Raw genomic sequence first — 18930 nt, 5'->3', positions numbered from 1 at the left:
ACCCCTTCCCTCTGCCTATACACCCTCCCGTGCATCACGGGCTCCTCAGTTTTGGTGCAAAAGCAGGAAGGAGGAAACTTATAAATTGGTCTAAGGTAAATTCAATCCGAAGGATGTTCGGAGAACTGAAACCATGAACCAAAAGAACAATTCAACATGAACAACATGTATACACAAAAGAACAACCAGCCCGAAGGGAACAGGGGCGGGTGGTGGGTCTCCCAATAGGAGCTAGAAGAAAAGGAATTTACGGTAAGTAAACAAAATTCCCTTCTTCTTTGTCGCTCCATTGGGAGACCCAGACAATTGGGACGTCCAAAAGCAGTCCCTGGGTGGGTAAAAGAATACCTCGATAAAAAGAGCCGAAAAACGGCCCCCTCTTAAAGGTGGGCGACCGCCGCCTGAAGGACTCGCCTACCTAGGCTGGCATCTGCCGAAGCATAGGCATGCACCTGATAGTGTTTCGTGAAAGTGTGCAGACTCGACCAGGTAGCCGCCTGACACACCTGCTGAGCCGTAGCCTGGTGCCGCAATGCCCAGGATGCACCCACGGCTCTGGTAGAATGGGCCTTCAGCCCTGAAGGAATCGGAAGCCCAGAAGAACGGTAGGCTTCAAGAATCGGTTCCTTGATCCACCAAGCCAAGGTTGACTTGGAAGCCTGCGAACCCTTACGCTGGCCAGCGACAAGGACAAAGAGCGCATCCGAACGGCGCAGGGGCGCCGTGCGAGAAATGTAGAGCCGGAGTGCTCTCACGAGATCTAACAAGTGCAAATCCTTTTCACATTGGTGAACTGGATGAGGGCAAAAGGAAGGTAAGGAGATATCCTGATTGAGATGAAAAGGGGATACCACCTTAGGGAGAAATTCCGGAACAGGACGGAGAACCACCTTATCCTGGTGAAAAACCAGGAAGGGGGCTTTGCATGACAGCGCTGCTAGCTCAGACACTCTCCGAAGTGATGTGACTGCCACTAGGAAGGCCACCTTCTGCGAAAGACGTGATAGAGAGACATCCCGCAGCGGTTCAAAAGGTGGTTTCTGAAGAGCCGTTAGCACCCTGTTAAGATCCCAGGGTTCCAGCGGACGCTTGTAAGGTGGGACTATGTGGCAAACTCCCTGCAGGCACGTGCGGACCAGCGGAAGCCTGGCTAGACGCTTTTGAAAAAACACGGAAAGCGCCGATACTTGTCCCTTGAGAGAGCCGAGCGACAAACCCTTATCCATTCCGGATTGAAGGAAAGAAAGAAAAGTGGGTAAGGCAAACGGCCAGGGGGTAAAACCCCGATCAGAGCACCAGGATAAGAAGATCCTCCAAGCCCTGTGATAGATCTTGGCGGACGTTGGTTTCCTGGCTTGTCTCATAGTGGCAATGACATCTTGAGATAACCCTGAGGACGCTAGGAGCCAGGACTCAATGGCCACACAGTCAGGTTGAGGGCCGCAGAATTCAGATGGAAAAATGGCCCTTGAGACAGCAAGTCTGGTCGGTCTGGGAGTGCCCACGGTTGACCCACCGTGAGGTGCCACAGATCCGGGTACCACGACCTCCTCGGCCAGTCTGGAGCGACGAGGATGGCGTGGCGGCAGTCGGACCTGATCTTGCGCAACACTCTGGGCAGCAGTGCCAGAGGAGGAAATACATAAGGCAGTCGAAACTGCGACCAATCCTGAACTAATGCGTCCGCCGCCAGAGCTCTGTGATCTTGAGACCGTGCCATGAATGCCGGGACTTTGTTGTTGTGCCGAGACGCCATGAGGTCGACGTCCGGCGTTCCCCAGCGGCAACAGATCTCTTGAAACACGTCCGGGTGAAGAGACCATTCCCCTGCGTCCATGCCCTGGCGACTGAGAAAGTCTGCTTCCCAGTTTTCTACGCCCGGGATGTGAACTGCGGAGATGGTGGAGGCTGTGGCTTCCGCCCACAGCAGAATCCGCCGAACTTCTTGGAAGGCCTGACAACTGCGTGTGCCGCCCTGGTGGTTGATGTACGCGACCGCCGTGGCATTGTCCGACTGTATGCGGATCTGTCTGCCCTCCAGCCACCGATGGAACGCCTTTAGGGCTAGATACACTGCCCTTATCTCCAGAACATTGATCTGAAGGGAGCACTCTGTCGGAGTCCAGGTTCCCTGAGCCCTGTGGTGGAGGAAGACCGCTCCCCACCCTGACAGACTCGCGTCCGTCGTGACCACAGCCCAGGATGGGGGCAGGAATGATTTTCCCTTCGACAAGGAAGTGGGAAGAAGCCACCACTGAAGAGAGGTTTTGGCTGCCAGTGAAAGAGAGACGTTCCTGTCTAGGGACGTCGACCTCCTGTCCCATTTGCGGAGAATGTCCCATTGAAGTGGACGCAGATGATACTGCGCAAAGGGAACTGCCTCCATTGCTGCCACCATCTTCCCTAGGAAGTGCATATGGCGCCTCAAGGGGTGTGACTGGGTCCGAAGGAGAGAGTGCACCCCTGTCTGCAGCGAACGCTGTTTGTCCAGCGGAAGCTTCACTATCGCTGAGAGAGTATGAAACTCCATCCCGAGGAAAGTCAGTGATTGGGTCGGTGTCAATTTTGACTTTGGGAAATTGATGATCCCCCCGAACCTCTGGAGAGTCTCCAGAGCAATGGTCAGGCTGTGTTGACATGCCACCCGGGAGGGTGCCTTGACTAGGAGATCGTCTAAGTAAGGGATCACCGAGTGGCCCTGAGAGTGTAGGACCGCCACCACGGATGCCATGATCTTGGTGAAGACCCGTGGGGCTGTCGCCAGGCCGAAAGGCAGTGCCACAAACTGAAAAAGTGCATCGGCTCGCTCGGGGGGCGGAGATGTTCTGAAGAAACGAGTCGGAGGACGAGAGCTGAGCTCTATCCTGTAACCGTGCGACAGAATGTCTCTCACCCATCGGTCTTGGACATGTGGCCACCAGGCGTCGCAAAAGCGGGAGAGCCTGCCACCGACCGAGGATGCGGTTTGGGGAGGCCGAAAGTCATGAGGAGGCCGCCTTGGAGGCGGTTCCTCCGGCGGTCTTTGGAGGACGTGACTTAGACCGCCATGCAGAAGAGTTCCTCTGGCCCTTCTCTGACCTGTTGGACGTGGAGGATTGGGACCTGGCTGAGGGCCGAAAGGACCGAAACCTCGATTGAATTTTTCGTTGCTGAGGTTTGTTTGGTTTGGACTGGGGTAAGGACGAGTCCTTACCCTTGGATTGTTTAATAATTTCATCCAATTGCTCGCCAAACAAACGGTCGCCAGAAAATGGCAAACCGGTTAAGAACTTCTTGGAAGCAGAGTCTGCCTTCCATTCGCGTAGCCACATGGCCCTGCGGACTGTCACCGAATTGGCGGACGCTACCGCTGTACGGCTCGCTGAGTCCAGGACGGCGTTCATGGCGTAGGACGAAAAGGCCGATGCCTTAGAAGTCAAAGACACAACTTGCGGAGCAGAGGTACGTGTGACTGCATTAATCTCAGACAGACAAGCTGAGATAGCTTGGAGTGCCCACACGGCTGCAAAGGCCGGAGCAAAAGACGCGCCTATGGCTTCATAGATGGATTTCATCAGGAGCTCTATTTGCCTGTCAGTGGCATCCTTGAGCGATGAACCATCTGCCACTGATACTACAGATCTAGCCGCCAGTCTAGAGACTGGAGGATCCACCTTGGGACACTGAGCCCAACCCTTAACTACGTCAGGGAGGAAGGGGTAACGTGTGTCATTAAGGCTCTTAGTAAAGCGCTTGTCCGGAAATGCTCTGTGCTTCTGGACAGCATCTCTGAAGTTTGTACGTTTGTACGTTTGGGAAACCTAAACTGGTGTTTCTCCTGCTGTGAAGCCGACTCCTCTATAGGTGGAGTTGGGGGAGAAAGATCTAGCACCTGGTTGATGGACGCTATAAGGTCATTTACTATGGCGTCCCCTTCAGGTGTATCAAGATTGAGAGCAACGTCAGGATCAGAGCCCTGAGCTGCGACCTCCGCCTCATCCTCCAGAGAGTCCTCATGCTGCGACCCCGAACAGCGTGATGAAGCCGGGGAAGGTTCCCAGCGAGCCCGCTTAGCTGGTCTGGGACTGCGGTCCGTGTCGGAGTCCTCCCCGTGGGACCTAGGTGTCACCCCAGGAGCACTCTGCTGCACCGACCGAGAGGGGCCTGGGGGCGATGAACTCACAGTGCCCGGGGCCTGTGTGACCGATCTGGACTGCAAGGCTTCTAGTATCTTAGCAGACCATCTGTCCATAGACTGAGCCATGGATTGTGAAAGTGACTCAGAGTTTCTCAGCCAAAACTGCAAACTCTGTCCCTGCCACCTGGACAGTGGAAGCCGGCGGTTCTACCTGAGCCGAGGGTCCCACCAGTGCCCGAGGCTGCGGCTGAGTGAGTGCCACAGGGGCCGAGCATTGCACACAGTGAGGGTAGGTGGAACCTGCAGGTAACATAGCCGCACAAGAGGTACAGGTTGCAAAATAAGCCTGTGTCTTGGCACCCTTGCTCTTTGCGGACGACATGCTGTAGTCTCCTCTGAGAGTGATCACTGAGGGTATATAGCCAAAAGCAAAACAATGCGGCCGAACAGAGAAAATGTATACAAATATATATATATATATATATATATATATATATATATATATATATATATATATATATATATATATATATATATATATATATATATATATATATATATATATATATATATATATATATATATATATATTATATTATATATATATATACACACACACACTTCGGCACCCAAGGGGGGCCAGCACCGGGTAACCGGTGTGGCTTACCGACCGCCCAAAGCGGTTGTGTGTCCACCAGATTCCCTGCCTGGGCCTCCCAGAGCTGTAGAGCTCGTTCTGAAATCCTCCACCGGCAGAAGTGATTGTAAATATGTGCGGGAATCTGGTGCCCCACAGTGCTCAGTGAGGGGGGAGGAGAAGACCTAAGTATGCTCCAGCCCTCACTGCCGACGTCCAGTCGACCGTCCCGCCCTTACCCCTGACTGGCAGGCCCGGGGGCGGGAGTTATGGTACTAGGCCGCAGAAGCCGGGGACTAAATTTAATAACGCGGCCGGCAAACAGGCGCGGTCGGCGCAGTAGTCCCGGTCGTCACAAAAACACAGCAGCCGCTGCAGCGTCTGTAACACAGGCACTCCATGCACCGTCCCCAAGGGGACACAGAGTACCTTATAGATGCAGGGCCTGTCCCTGATGATACTCAGTCTCCTGTCCGTCAGATTCCCCCAGGGGCTGCGGAGGGAGCCCGGTCCCAGTGAATGGTGACCGGTTAGGATCCCACTTCTCCCAGAGCCTCTAAGGGATGGGGAAGGACAAACGGCATGTGGCTCCAGCCTTTGTACCCGCAATGGGTACCTCAACCTTAACAGCACCGCCGACTTAGTGGGGTGAGAAGGGAGCATGCCGGGGGCCCTGTTAGGGCCCTCTTTTCTTCCATCCGATACAATCAGCAGCTGCTGCTGACTAAAATGGGAGCTTGAGTGAATGTGTGCCTCCTTCAACACAAAGCATAAAACTGAGGAGCCCGTGATGCACGGGAGGGTGTATAGGCAGAGGGGAGGGGTTACACTTTTTAAAGTGTAATACTTTGTGTGGCCTCCGGAGGCAGAAGCTATACACCCAATTGTCTGGGTCTCCCAATGGAGCGACAAAGAAACATCACTTCACCATAAACCATCCACCTCCAGGTGCTCCCTGCAACATTTCACACAAAGGAGTGGACTTGGCCCTATCTTGGAACTCTTTATACCTAACCAACCAAACTTTCAGCATCTCCCATTCTCACACCACCTCATCCCACCCTCTATCCGTTGGTGTCCCCCAAGGTTCAGTTCTTGAACCCCTGCTGTTCTCCATCTACACCTTTTGCCTGGGACAGTTCATAGAGTGCCACGGCTTTCAGGATCATCTCTACGCTGATGATACACAGATCTACCTCTCTGGACCTGACATTACCTTCTTACTAACCAAAATCCCACAATATCTGTCTGCCATTTCATCCTTCACTGCACGATTCCTTAAGCTTAACATGGACAAAACAGAATTCCTTGTCTTTCCTCACAGTCATTTAACTCCTCCGACAAGCTTATCCATCAAAGTTGATGGCTGCCCACTCTCCCCAGTCTCACAAGCTCGTTGCCTTGGAGTAACCCTAGACTTTGCTCTATCCTTCAAGCCGCACATCCAAGCCCTCTTCACCTCATGCCAACTACAACTCAAAAACATCTCCCGGATCCGTGCTTTCTTTAACCAAGAATCCGCAAAAACAATTAGTACATGCCCTTATCTCCCGCCTCGGCTACTGCAACCTCCTGCTCTGTGGCCTCCCTTCCAACACCCTTGCACCCCTCCAATCTATCCTAAACTCTGCAGCCCGCTTAATCTACCTTTCCCCACGCTATTCCCCTGCCTCGCCACTCTGCCAATCCCTTCACTGGCTTCCCATTGCCCAAAGACTCCAGTTCAAAACATTAACCATGACATACAAAGCCATCCACAACCTGTCTCCTCCTTACATCTGTGACCTAGTCTGTCGGTACCTACCTGCACGCAACCTCAGATCCTCACAAGATCTCCTTCTCTACTCCTCACTTATCTCCTCTTCCCACAATCACATATAAGATTTGTCCCGTGCTTACCTCTGGAGAGCTATAAGGCTATACTCTGGAACGCTATACCACAGCATATCAGACTCTCTTCTACCCAGGAAAGCTTCAAAAGGAACCTGAAGACCCACCTCTTCCAACAAGCCTATAACCTACAATAATCCTCAGTCCAGTACACCACTGTGCAATCAGCTCTGTCCTCACCTATTGTATCCTCACTAGTGCTGAGTGGATCCGGACTGTAAAAGTCCGGATCCGCGTGGTTTCAGCGCTATATCTGTGTCGCAACCAGCCGGGCGCGGGATTCCGGGTGCACGCTTGTGATACCAATGTGATATGACTGAAAGAATGAGTGTGATTAGATAGGGATCATAATCAAAAGATAGTGATCACAGGTATTATTTGATCCATCCAAAATCAGTATCAGAGAGATGTCTTCTGGCTGACCCTATTTCACTATGACCAAGCGTACGTGTTAGACAGGTCTTGAACAAACCACGATTATGAGGAAGGAACCTTTACAGTTCAACTTACAGGAAACTCGTGGTTAGCTAAAAACATGTGTAAAAAAACTGGCATGTAAAATTCACGGCTCATTGCAAAATTTCACAAAATGTGCAGGAAGCTACTGGTGCCCACAGCCCCGTGTGGTCAGGTTACATGACCATGACTCAGCAATCACATGCTGGTTACCAATGCAATACTCGGTGCACACGATGTACAAAGTTTCCTATAAAAATACAGAATTTGCTTAGTGAGATTAGGGACATTTCCAGGACGCTCAAAGTGGACGCATTGCTCCTGTGATACAAAGGCCGGATTGTTTTCCTTCTCACTAATCGAGTCTCTCCGATGAGAAAGGATTGCTACAACGTAACGGTAATGTTGATGCATATTTCTGTTATTGTATAAGATTCTATGACTATAAAGTAGTTCTAATGCCTATGTACCATTGATTATTCATGTGCTATTAAAATAAATAGTATCTTGCTATAAAGAATCTTAGTATTCGTGCCTGATTAGGATATCAGTGAGCGCTTCGTAAGTACGGGCTTTCAGCCCCCTTTTTTAGGAGAATTTAGCAAGACAACGATCCGGATTCGGCAATTAATAAAAATGAACAAAATCAGAAATAAATTAGAGTTTCATACTTACAGAGACTCTGTGTCATGGCGGCACACTACTTCCGGTTCGCGCTTTCACTTCCTGTACTGTCCATCGCATACACACAGCTTTCCGTGTTTTCCCCTCCCACAGGCCGTCCTCTCATCTGTGATTGGCTCCTGGCTGACATGCCCCCCAGCCTGTGACAGCTCTGCCGTGCAGTCATCGCTTATCGCGGCTCAGTAATGGGCTGCACTCAGAGCGGGCAGCCGTGCTCTATGGCTGCTCGCTCTGACATGTAGCAGAGCTGAATGTGGCTTTGCTGGATCTCGTGTGGATTACGCCGGAGCTGGAGGGCTGTGTTGGGGTAATAAAGTGGTGAAGGAGGAGGCTGCATTTGTACTTTATTACAAATAAAGGATTTCTCTGTGTCTTGCTTATTTACTGTAATTTACAGGTTTGTGATGCGGGTGTCTCACAGACGCCCGTGCGATCACAAACCTAGGGTTTAGTAGCAGCTGTGCGCTGTTATTAACCCTTGCTATTACCTTGATTGCCACCGCACCAGGGCAATCAAGATGAGCCGATATCACACATCACATCTAATAGATGCGGCAATACCGGGCGGCTGCGGGCTGAGAATATACCAGCTCCTAGCCGGCGTTATCATGGCTGGGGATGAAAATTGGGGGGGGGGACAGCACGTCTTTTTTTTTTTTTAATTATTCATTTAAATAAAAAAAAAACGCATGCGGTTTATCTTAGGCAGCAGTCACACTTGTGAGGGACTCTCCCAAGTCTGACATCGCAGCACAGCCGCACACACATCTGACAGGAGCATGCATGTGTTTCTAGGTACATGCACACTCATGTTCAGACAGTGGCAGACTTTGCCTTGTGATGTCATGTCAGACCCGCACGAGTCTGACATTGCATCACCCGCACACTTCTGAGGGCTCTTGTACACTTCCGTACCGCTTCCGATGCGATAGCATCGGAAGCTATATGCAAATGACCCTCTACTGCGGGTGTCAGCCGAGGGTCATGTGACTGTGATGCGATCTTGCAATCGCATCACAGGAGCGGAGAAGATAGAGGGAGCACTATCTCCCAATCTCCTCCGCTGTCTGTCTCCGCGTGCACCGATGCGATTCCCTCGCATGATACACGGCTCACGCTGGCAGTACAGCAGATCTGAGTGTCATGCGAGTGTCGCTGCTAGAGGTCAGTGAGAGCGGACCTCTGCTGCGGGGGGCAGACCGGCACTGAGGAGGGGAGGGGCAGGAGCTGCGGAGGAGGATGTCACAGCCCAGCTTGTCACAGCCTCTGCTCAGTCAGTGTCTACACTCAGAGCTGGCAGCCGTGCTTTACGGCTGCTATCTGTGACATGTAGCAGAGCCGGATGTGTCGCCGTGGGACGTGTGGATTACGCTGGAGGGTGTTGGGGTAATAAAGTGGTGAACGATGGCACGTTTGTACTTTATTCTAAATAAAGGATTTTTCTCTGTGTGTGTTTATTTCCATTCATTTACAGGTTTGTGATGCTGGTATCTCATAGACGTCCATGCGATCACAAACCTATTACCCCGACTGGCACCGCATCACGCCTCCGGGAAGAGCTGGTAATTTACCGGGATTGCCACATCTAAATGATACGGCAATACCAGGCTGAAATACCAACCCCCAGCTGGCATTACCATGGCTAGGGATTAACCCCTTCACGACCGCGGGCAGTAAAATTACGTCCTATTTTAACGTGACTTAACGACCAGGGACGTAATTTTACTGCCTAAACTTCATTTGATTGCCGTGGCCATAGCAACGGCTTTCAAATGATGTCCCCTGCTGTTTCTTACAGCAGGGGACCTTTGCTTGACCCCAGGGGGGGTGGCATCGCCACCCCCCATAGGCGATCGATGTGATTGGCTGTTCAAATCGGAACCGCCAATCACATTGATCACGCTGTTTTCGGCAAAAAAAAATGCCAAAAATGGTGTGATCCTGTAAAATCCAGCTAGGACCGGAGCTGCAGCAGCTCCGATCATTAGCTGGAAGCAAGCAGACACCGTGGCCCCCCCCGCAGCACTGATTGGAGCGATCGTGCTATGACATGCAATCGCTCCAATCAGCGTGCAAAGGGGGCTGTCTGACCTGGCGGTGACCGCTCTCCCAAGGCTTGTTTTAGCCTGGAGACCCCTCCCCCAGCCATTCTGCGCTTGCATCCGCTGGGAGTTGTAGTGCCACGCTGCCCGCTGCTGCTGCTGCTTTCGCTTTCGCTTTCGCCTGATCCCTGCTGCCGCCGCCACTTCATCTGTGCTGCCGCCGCTGTTTTTCCAGGTGCCCGACCTCTGCTGCCCCCCCCCTGATCTCTGGTGCCCCCAGCACCCCCCCCCCCCCACCCCGATCTCTGCTGCAACCCCCCCCCGCCCCCGATCTCTGCTGTTGTCGCCACCTTCCACTGCCTGATCTTTGCAGCCGCCGCTGCTCCCCAGTGATCTGTGCTGTCCCCGTATCTCTGCTGCCCCCCCCCGATCTCTGCTGCCCCCCCCCGATCTCTGCTGCCCCCCCCGCTCTCTGCTGCCCCCCCGATCTCTGCTGCCCCCTCCCGATCTCTGCTGCCCCCTCCCGATCTCTGCTTCCGTTGCCACCTTTCCCGGTGCACGACCTTAGCTCAGCCGCCGCGGGATCTGTGCTGCCCCCCCGATCTCTGCTGCCCCCCGATCTCTGCTGCCCCCCCCCGATCTCTGCTGCCCCCCCCCCGATCTCTGCTGCCCCCCCGATCTCTGCTGCCGTCGCCACCTTCTGCTGCCTGATCTTTGCAGCCGGCGCTGCCTGATCTGCCCCTTCCCCCACTCTGATTGCTCTGTAAACCCCCCCTCGGCTTCTCCTGTCCCCCCCTCGGCTTCTCCTGTCCCCCCCTCGGCTTCTCCTGTCCCCCCCTCGGCTTCTCCTGTCCCCCCCTGTCGTCCCCTCACCTGCTGCTGCCGCTGTCTGGATCCTCCTGCCTGAGTGTCTGACTGCTTCATCATCCAGACTCATCTGCGTCCTCCCTGGGTCCTAGCTTCCTTCTGCAGTCTGGTGACTGATATTCCTGCTGGTCCTGTGAGTATAATTTTTTTTTTTTTTCCCTTGTTGCTTTTTTTTTTTTTGTATTTCATCTGTCTGTGCGTCCTGCAGCCGCCGAGCGCAGATCCATGATGCATATCACGGATCTGCGTCCGAGCTCAGTTTAGCGCAGGATTTTTTTTTTTCCGTATCAGTGATTGCTTTTTGCACCTTATCCGCCGAGCGCAGATCCATGATGCATATCACGGATCTGCGTCCGAGCTCAGTTTAGCGCAGGATTTTTTTTTTTTTTTTCCCGTATCAGTGATTGCTTTTTGCACCTTATCCGCCGAGCGCAGATCCATGATGCATATCACGGATCTGCGTCCGAGCTCAGTTTAGCGCAGGATTTTTTTTTTTTTCTTTTACGGACGCCTTTTTAGTATGTTTCTTTTTTATGATTCCAAATTTTAAATCTAGTCATTTTCTTTTTCTTTCTAGATTTTTTATTTGTCTACTCAAAGAAAATAAAGAAACACACACACACACACACACACACACTAATAAAGTTTAGTTTGTTGGGTTTTTTTGTTTTTTTTCCACGCCCCACACACCCTACACAATGTCTCACTTGCGCCGCTCATCCCGACCACGACTTTTTTCAGCCCAGGAGGCATATGACCATATTGCCTCCGAAACCGAGAGTGAGGGAGAAGACCCCACATTCTTGTACTCGTCCCACTCCGACTCCTCTTCCTCCTCCAGTGAAGAAGAATTACGAAGAAGCCACAGAAGAAGAAGTGGACATCAGCCAAGAGTGAGTGACCCCCAATCCAGCACTAGTGCTACTGCCCCCCAATCCAGCACTAGTGCTACTGCCCCCCAAACCAGCACTAGTGCTAGTGCCCCCCAGCCTAGCACTAGTGATCCCCTCTGGTCCCCGGCCCCTGCAAACTTTGCACCACGGATTCCGGACTTCATCCCCCAATCAGGAATCCAGTTTGAGACTGCCAACCTCAGTGAACTAGATTTTTTCAAAGTTTTTTTCACTGAGCAGTTCATAAGTCTCATGGTGGTGCAAACCAATTTGTACGCCGAACATTTTTTGGCTCAAAACGCTGCTTCCTCATTTTCTGACTGGTCTCCCATTGACGCAGTTGAAATGATGAAGTTCTGGGGTCTGGTTCTTAATATGGGGTTGGTGAAGAAGCCTGAAATCCGCAAATACTGGAGTGTAGATATTATAAATAACACTCCAGTATTTCGCATGGTAATGACCCGTCACCGTTTTGAGTCAATCCATAAATTTCTTCATTTCAGGGACAATTCGGAGTGTCTTCCCCGAGATGACCCGAATTTTGAAAGACTTTTCAAAATTCGTCCGGTCATCGATCACTTCAGCAACAAGTTTGCTGAAGTGTACATTCCCGAAAGGGAAATCTGCGTCGATGAAACCCTCATCCACTTCAAGGGAAGGCTGGGATTCCGTCAGTACCTGCCCAACAAGAGGGCCAGGTATGGAATCAAACTCTATAAACTCTGCGAGAGTACCTCAGGGTATACTCTCAGGTTTAGAGTTTATGAGGGAAAAGACACCCAGATCGAACCCCCAGAATGCCCACCTTCTCTGGGGGTGAGTGGGAAAATAGTGTGGGATTTGGTGCACCCACTGCTGGATAAGGGTTATCACTTGTATGTTGATAACTTTTATACCAGCATCCCACTATTCAGATCCCTCTCTGCCAGAGCTACTGCAGCGTGCGGTACTGTGCGCAGAAACCAGAGGGGTCTCCCTACGTCGCTAACTGGGCAGCTGCTCCGAAAGGGCGAGAGCAGAGCCCAGTGTAGCGACAACATGCTTGTGGTCAAGTTCAGAGACAAGAGGGACGTCTTTTTCTTGACCACAATCCATGATCCTGGCACCACCACCACCACAGTTCGGGGTTCTCTTTCACAGGTCCAGAAACCTAACTGTTGCCTGGGGTACAACCGGTACATGGGGGGAGTTGATCTCTCTGATCAAGTCCTCCAGCCCTACAGTGCAGCACGAAAGGCTAAGGTGTGGTACAAGAAGCTGGCTGTGCACCTCGTACAGATGGCACTGTACAACGCGTTCGTGCTATCACGATGTGCAGGCAGCACCAACACCTTCCTTCAGTTCCAGGAGGAAGTGGTCAAGGCCCTGATGTTTGGAGATCAGGAGGCAGCGGCCCCCAGTACCTCTGGAACTGAAGGTTCTCGTTTTGTACGAGGGCAACATTTCCCAGGCAAGGTCCCGCAAGCAGCCAGAAAAGGTAGGACACAGAGAAGGTGTAGAGTGTGCCACAGGAACGGGATTAGAAAGGACACAACATGGCAATGCGACACCTGCCCCGACAAACCTGGACTCTGCATCCCGGACTGTTTCAGAATCTACCATACATACATGCCAACCTGACATACTCCCCACAACTCACACAACATACACACACACAAAAAAAACGGCACTCACACATACCATTCTGACTTATTCCCCTCAACTCACATAACACACACAGCCAAAAAAAAATAATATAAAAAAAAACACTCCCATGCCAACTTGACATTATCTCCAACACATGCCAACCTGACGTTCACTCCCGTAATAAAAACACTTACTTTCATCTTCAAGACGCAACACTAATTTTGGGATGGGGCATTGATCCAGGGAACTAGTCTGATTGCCATATGAGGAGTCGGGAAGGAATTTTTCCCCTAATGTGGAGTTTTTGATGCATGGGGTTTTTGCCTTCCTCTGGATCAATATGGGGGACATGGGGGTTCAAAATGCTCAGCACATATCTACATAGGTTCCTTGGGGGTTCTAGTTTCCAAAATGGGGTCACATGTGGGGGGTTTCCACTGTTTAGGCACATCAGGGGCTCTCCAAATGCGACTTGACACCCGCAGATCATTCCTCAAAATCTGCACTCCAAAATGTCCCTTCTTCCCGTCTGAGCCCTGCCATGCGCCTAAACAGTGGTTTTCCACCACATATGGGGTATCTGCGTACTCAGGAGAAATTGCACAACAAATTATATGGGGCAATTTTTCCTGATATGCTTGGGAAAATTAAAAATTTTTTGCTCAAAGAACATTTTTGTTGAGAAAATAAGATTTTTTTATTTTCTCGGCTCAATGTTCCAATCTAATGTGAAGCACCTGGGGGATAAAGGTGCTCACTAAACATCTAGATAAATTCCATGAGGGGTCTAGTTTCCAAATTGGGGTCACATGTGGGGGGTTTCCACTGTTTAGGCACATCAGGGGCTCTCCAAATGCGACTTGACACCCGCAGATCATTCCTCAAAATCTGCACTCCAAAATGTCCCTTCTTCCCGTCTGAGCCCTGCCATGCGCCTAAACAGTGGTTTTCCACCACATATGGGGTATCTGCGTACTCAGGAGAAATTGCACAACAAATTATATGGGGCAATTTTTCCTGATATGCTTGGGAAAATTAAAAATTTTTTGCTCAAAGAACATTTTTGTTGAGAAAATAAGATTTTTTTATTTTCTCGGCTCAATGTTCTAATCTAATGTGAAGCACCTGGGGGATAAAGGTGCTCACTAAACATCTAGATAAATTCCATGAGGGGTCTAGTTTCCAAAATGGGGTCACATGTGGGGGGTTTCCACTGTTTAGGCACATCAGGGGCTCTCCAAACGCAACATGGCATCCGCTAACGATTCCAGACAATTTTGCGTTCGAAAAGTCAAATGGCCCTCCTTGCCTTCTGAGCCCTGCTGTGCGCCCAAACAATTGATTTCCACCACATATGAGATATCGGCGTACTCAGAAGAAATTGCACAATACGTTTTATTGTGTGTTTTTTCCTAATACTCTTGTGAAAAAAAAAGCTACATGGTTGAAGTAACAATTTTGTGGTAAAAAAAAAAAAAAATATTTTCTCGGCACAATGTAATAAACTTCTGTGAAGCCCCCAGGGGTTCAAAGTGCTCACTAAACATCTAGATAAATTCCATGAGGGGTCTAGTTTCCAAAATGGGGTCACTTGTGGGGGTGCTCCATTGTTTAGGCACCTCAGGGGGTCTCCAAACGCAACATGGCATCCGCTAACGATTCCAGACAATTTTGCGTTCAAAAAGTCAAATGGCCCTCCTTGCCTTCTGAGCCCTGCTGTGCGCCCAAACAATTGATTTCCACCACATATGAGATATCGGCGTACTCAGAAGAAATTGCACAATACGTTTTATTGTGTGTTTTTTCCTAATACCCTTGTGAAAAAAAAAGCTACATGGTTGAAGTAACAATTTTGTGGTAAAAAAAAAAAAAAATATTTTCTCGGCACAATGTAATAAACTTCTGTGAAGCCCCCAGGGGTTCAAAGTGCTCACTAAACATCTAGATAAATTCCATGAGGGGTCTAGTTTCCAAAATGGGGTCACTTGTGGGGGTGCTCCATTGTTTAGGCACCTCAGGGGGTCTCCAAACGCAACATGGCATCCGCTAACGATTCCAGACAATTTTGCGTTCAAAAAGTCAAATGGCCCTCCTTGCCTTCTGAGCCCTGCTGTGCGCCCAAACAATTGATTTCCACCACATATGAGATATCGGCGTACTCAGAAGAAATTGCACAATACGTTTTATTGTGTGTTTTTTCCTAATACCCTTGTGAAAAAAAAAGCTACATGGTTGAAGTAACAATTTTGTGGTAAAAAAAAAATATATATTTTCTCGGCACAATGTAATAAACTTCTGTGAAGCCCCCAGGGGTTCAAAGTGCTCACTAAACATCTAGATAAATTCCATGAGGGGTCTAGTTTCCAAAATGGGGTCACTTGTGGGGGTGCTCCATTGTTTAGGCACCTCAGGGGGTCTCCAAACGCAACATGGCATCCGCTAACGATTCCAGACAATTTTGCGTTCAAAAAGTCAAATGGCCCTCCTTGCCTTCTGAGCCCTGCTGTGCGCCCAAACAATTGATTTCCACCACATATGAGATATCGGCGTACTCAGAAGAAATTGCACAATACGTTTTATTGTGTGTTTTTTCCTAATACCCTTGTGAAAAAAAAAGCTACATGGTTGAAGTAACAATTTTGTGGTAAAAAAAAAAAAAAATATTTTCTCGGCACAATGTAATAAACTTCTGTGAAGCCCCCAGGGGTTCAAAGTGCTCACTAAACATCTAGATAAATTCCATGAGGGGTCTAGTTTCCAAAATGGGGTCACTTGTGGGGGTGCTCCATTGTTTAGGCACCTCAGGGGGTCTCCAAACGCAACATGGCATCCGCTAACGATTCCAGACAATTTTGCGTTCAAAAAGTCAAATGGCCCTCCTTGCCTTCTGAGCCCTGCTGTGCGCCCAAACAATTGATTTCCACCACATATGAGATATCGGCGTACTCAGAAGAAATTGCACAATACGTTTTATTGTGTGTTTTTTCCTAATACCCTTGTGAAAAAAAAAGCTACATGGTTGAAGTAACAATTTTGTGGTAAAAAAAAAAAAAAATATTTTCTCGGCACAATGTAATAAACTTCTGTGAAGCCCCCAGGGGTTCAAAGTGCTCACTAAACATCTAGATAAATTCCATGAGGGGTCTAGTTTCCAAAATGGGGTCACTTGTGGGGGTGCTCCATTGTTTAGGCACCTCAGGGGGTCTCCAAACGCAACATGGCATCCGCTAACGATTCCAGACAATTTTGCGTTCAAAAAGTCAAATGGCCCTCCTTGCCTTCTGAGCCCTGCTGTGCGCCCAAACAATTGATTTCCACCACATATGAGATATCGGCGTACTCAGAAGAAATTGCACAATACGTTTTATTGTGTGTTTTTTCCTAATACCCTTGTGAAAAAAAAAGCTACATGGTTGAAGTAACAATTTTGTGGTAAAAAAAAAAAAATATATTTTCTCGGCACAATGTAATAAACTTCTGTGAAGCCCCCAGGGGTTCAAAGTGCTCACTAAACATCTAGATAAATTCCATGAGGGGTCTAGTTTCCAAAATGGGGTCACTTGTGTGGGAGCTCCATTGTTTAGGCACCTCAACGGGTCTCCAAACCCGACATGGCGTCCAATAATGAGTCCAGCTAATTTTGCTTTCAAAAATTCGAATGGCGCTCCTTACCTTCCGAGCTCTGCCGTGCGCCCAAACAATTGATTTTTACCACACATGGGGTATCAGCGTACTCAGGAGAAATTGCACAATAAATTGTAGGGTGCACTTTCTCTTTTCTCCCTTGTGAAAATGTAAATTTTTATGGCTAAAGTAATATTTTCATGTAAAAAAGTAAAATTTTAATTTTTTCCTTCCACATGGCTTTGGTTCCTGTGAACTACCTAAAGGGTTAATAGACTTCTTAGATTTAGTTTTGAGCAGTGTGAGGGGTGCAGTTTTTAGAATGGGGTCACTTTGGGGTATTTTCTGTCACCTAGGCCTCTCAAAGTCACCTCAAATGTGATGTGGTCCCTAAAAAAAATGGTTTTGTAAATTTTGTTGGAAAAATGAGAAATTGCTGATGAACTTTGACCCCTTCTAACTTTCTAACGAAAAAAAATTTTGTTTCGAAAATTGCGCTGGTCTAAAGTAGACAAGTGGGAAATGTTATGTAGTAACTATTTTGTGTGACATATCTCCCAGATTTATAGGCATAAAATTTCAAAGTTTAAAAATTGCAAAATTTTCAAAATTTTCGCCAAATTTCCAAAATTTTCACAAATAAACGCAAAAAATATCAGCCTAAATTTACCACTATCATGAAGTACAATATGTCACGAAAAAACAATGTCAGAATCGCCGGGATCCGTTGAAGCGTTCCAGAGTTATAACCTGTCAAAGTGACACTGGTCAGAATTGCAAAAAATGGCCCGGTCATTAGGGTGTTTTAGTGGCCGGGGGTGAAGGGGTTAAAATTAGGGGGGGACCGCACGTCGGGTTTTTTAATTATTTATTTAAATATTTATATATATTATATATATATACACATATACATATACACACACATACATACATACATACATACATACATACATACATACATACATACATACATATATATATATATATATACACATACACACACACACATATACACACAAACACACACATATACATATATATAAAAAAAGCCGGATACACTGCTTTCCCCGCCCACCGGCCGTCTGTGACCAATGACACGCGCCGGTGAACGTGCAAAACAATGAATATTGAATTGTTGGCTCCGGAAGAGAAAACTGTGACCCGGAAGAAGTGTGCCACCATGTCAGCGAGTACACCACGCGCGCTCCTACCCCCCATCCCCTCCACAAACGTTTTTAATCTCCGGATTCCGGTGCCCATTGACTTATATGGGCACCGGATTCCAGAGCAGATCAGACTTATTTTTAAGTCTGTCGGTGATCCGCCAGCCCCGGTTTTTTGGGCGTTGGATCAGCTCTAATCCTCACCCATTCCCTGTAGACTGTGAGCCCTCACGGGCAGTGTCCTCTCTCCTCCTGTACCAATCTGCCTTGTATTGTTAATGATTGTTGTACTTGTTTTTTTATGTATGTCCTTTTCACTTGTAAAGCGCCATGGAATAAATGGCGCTATAATAATAAATAATAATAATGTGCACATTCTAGTTTACATCACCAGGATGGGGAGTACAATTAAAAACTAAGTGATAAAACATGTTTGGTCAGAAACTCTGCAGACAATTCATAGTGATTTGGAATGGATGGAGAAGATGAAGGAAAAGAATGACTACAATCAGACATCAACTGAGAGTTACTGAATGCAATAGTTGTGTATGTTGCCTGTGGCTCCATCTAACCCATCCAAGAATAGTATGCCACCGATCCAGGGCATCTAGGTCTAACATATACAGGTAGTCTTTAAAAGTGAAGGGGCAAGTCAGCAACATGTGTTGGGGCTTGTGCATCTGCTCATTGGTACAGAGAAGGGATAACATAACAGTGCAATGTATAACCTAGGTTCATGCATATATATTCTAGATAAATTCTGCTTTCTCTTACCTGAGTTGAGACAACATGTTCCCCATAACGTAACATGACGTTTCCATGAAGTATCATTTGCAACTGATTTGTGTCCAGCAAAGGCAAAGCAGCTCCAAGAAGCCTGTAACAGAGGTAACTGAAAGAAACAACTCTCGTTACTTAGCGTCATCAGTAG

At 48.7% G+C, this 18930-nt stretch overlaps 1 protein-coding gene across 1 annotated transcript in view; it reads right to left on the bottom strand.

Moving 5' to 3' along the window:
• The window catches only part of MYBBP1A (MYB binding protein 1a), a 225258-nt gene that overhangs the window by 157573 nt on the left and 48755 nt on the right, over window positions 1-18930 (bottom strand). Inside the window, exon 8 of the mRNA XM_075336367.1 lies at window positions 18774-18891. Within this exon, the coding sequence (XP_075192482.1) occupies window positions 18774-18891 (118 nt within the window). The remainder of the gene's footprint in view (window positions 1-18773; window positions 18892-18930) is intronic.

This window comes from Anomaloglossus baeobatrachus, chromosome 2 (genome assembly GCF_048569485.1).
Source record: "Anomaloglossus baeobatrachus isolate aAnoBae1 chromosome 2, aAnoBae1.hap1, whole genome shotgun sequence".
NCBI lineage: Eukaryota > Metazoa > Chordata > Amphibia > Anura > Aromobatidae > Anomaloglossus > Anomaloglossus baeobatrachus.
This window is presented reverse-complemented; position numbering and strand designations above follow the sequence as displayed.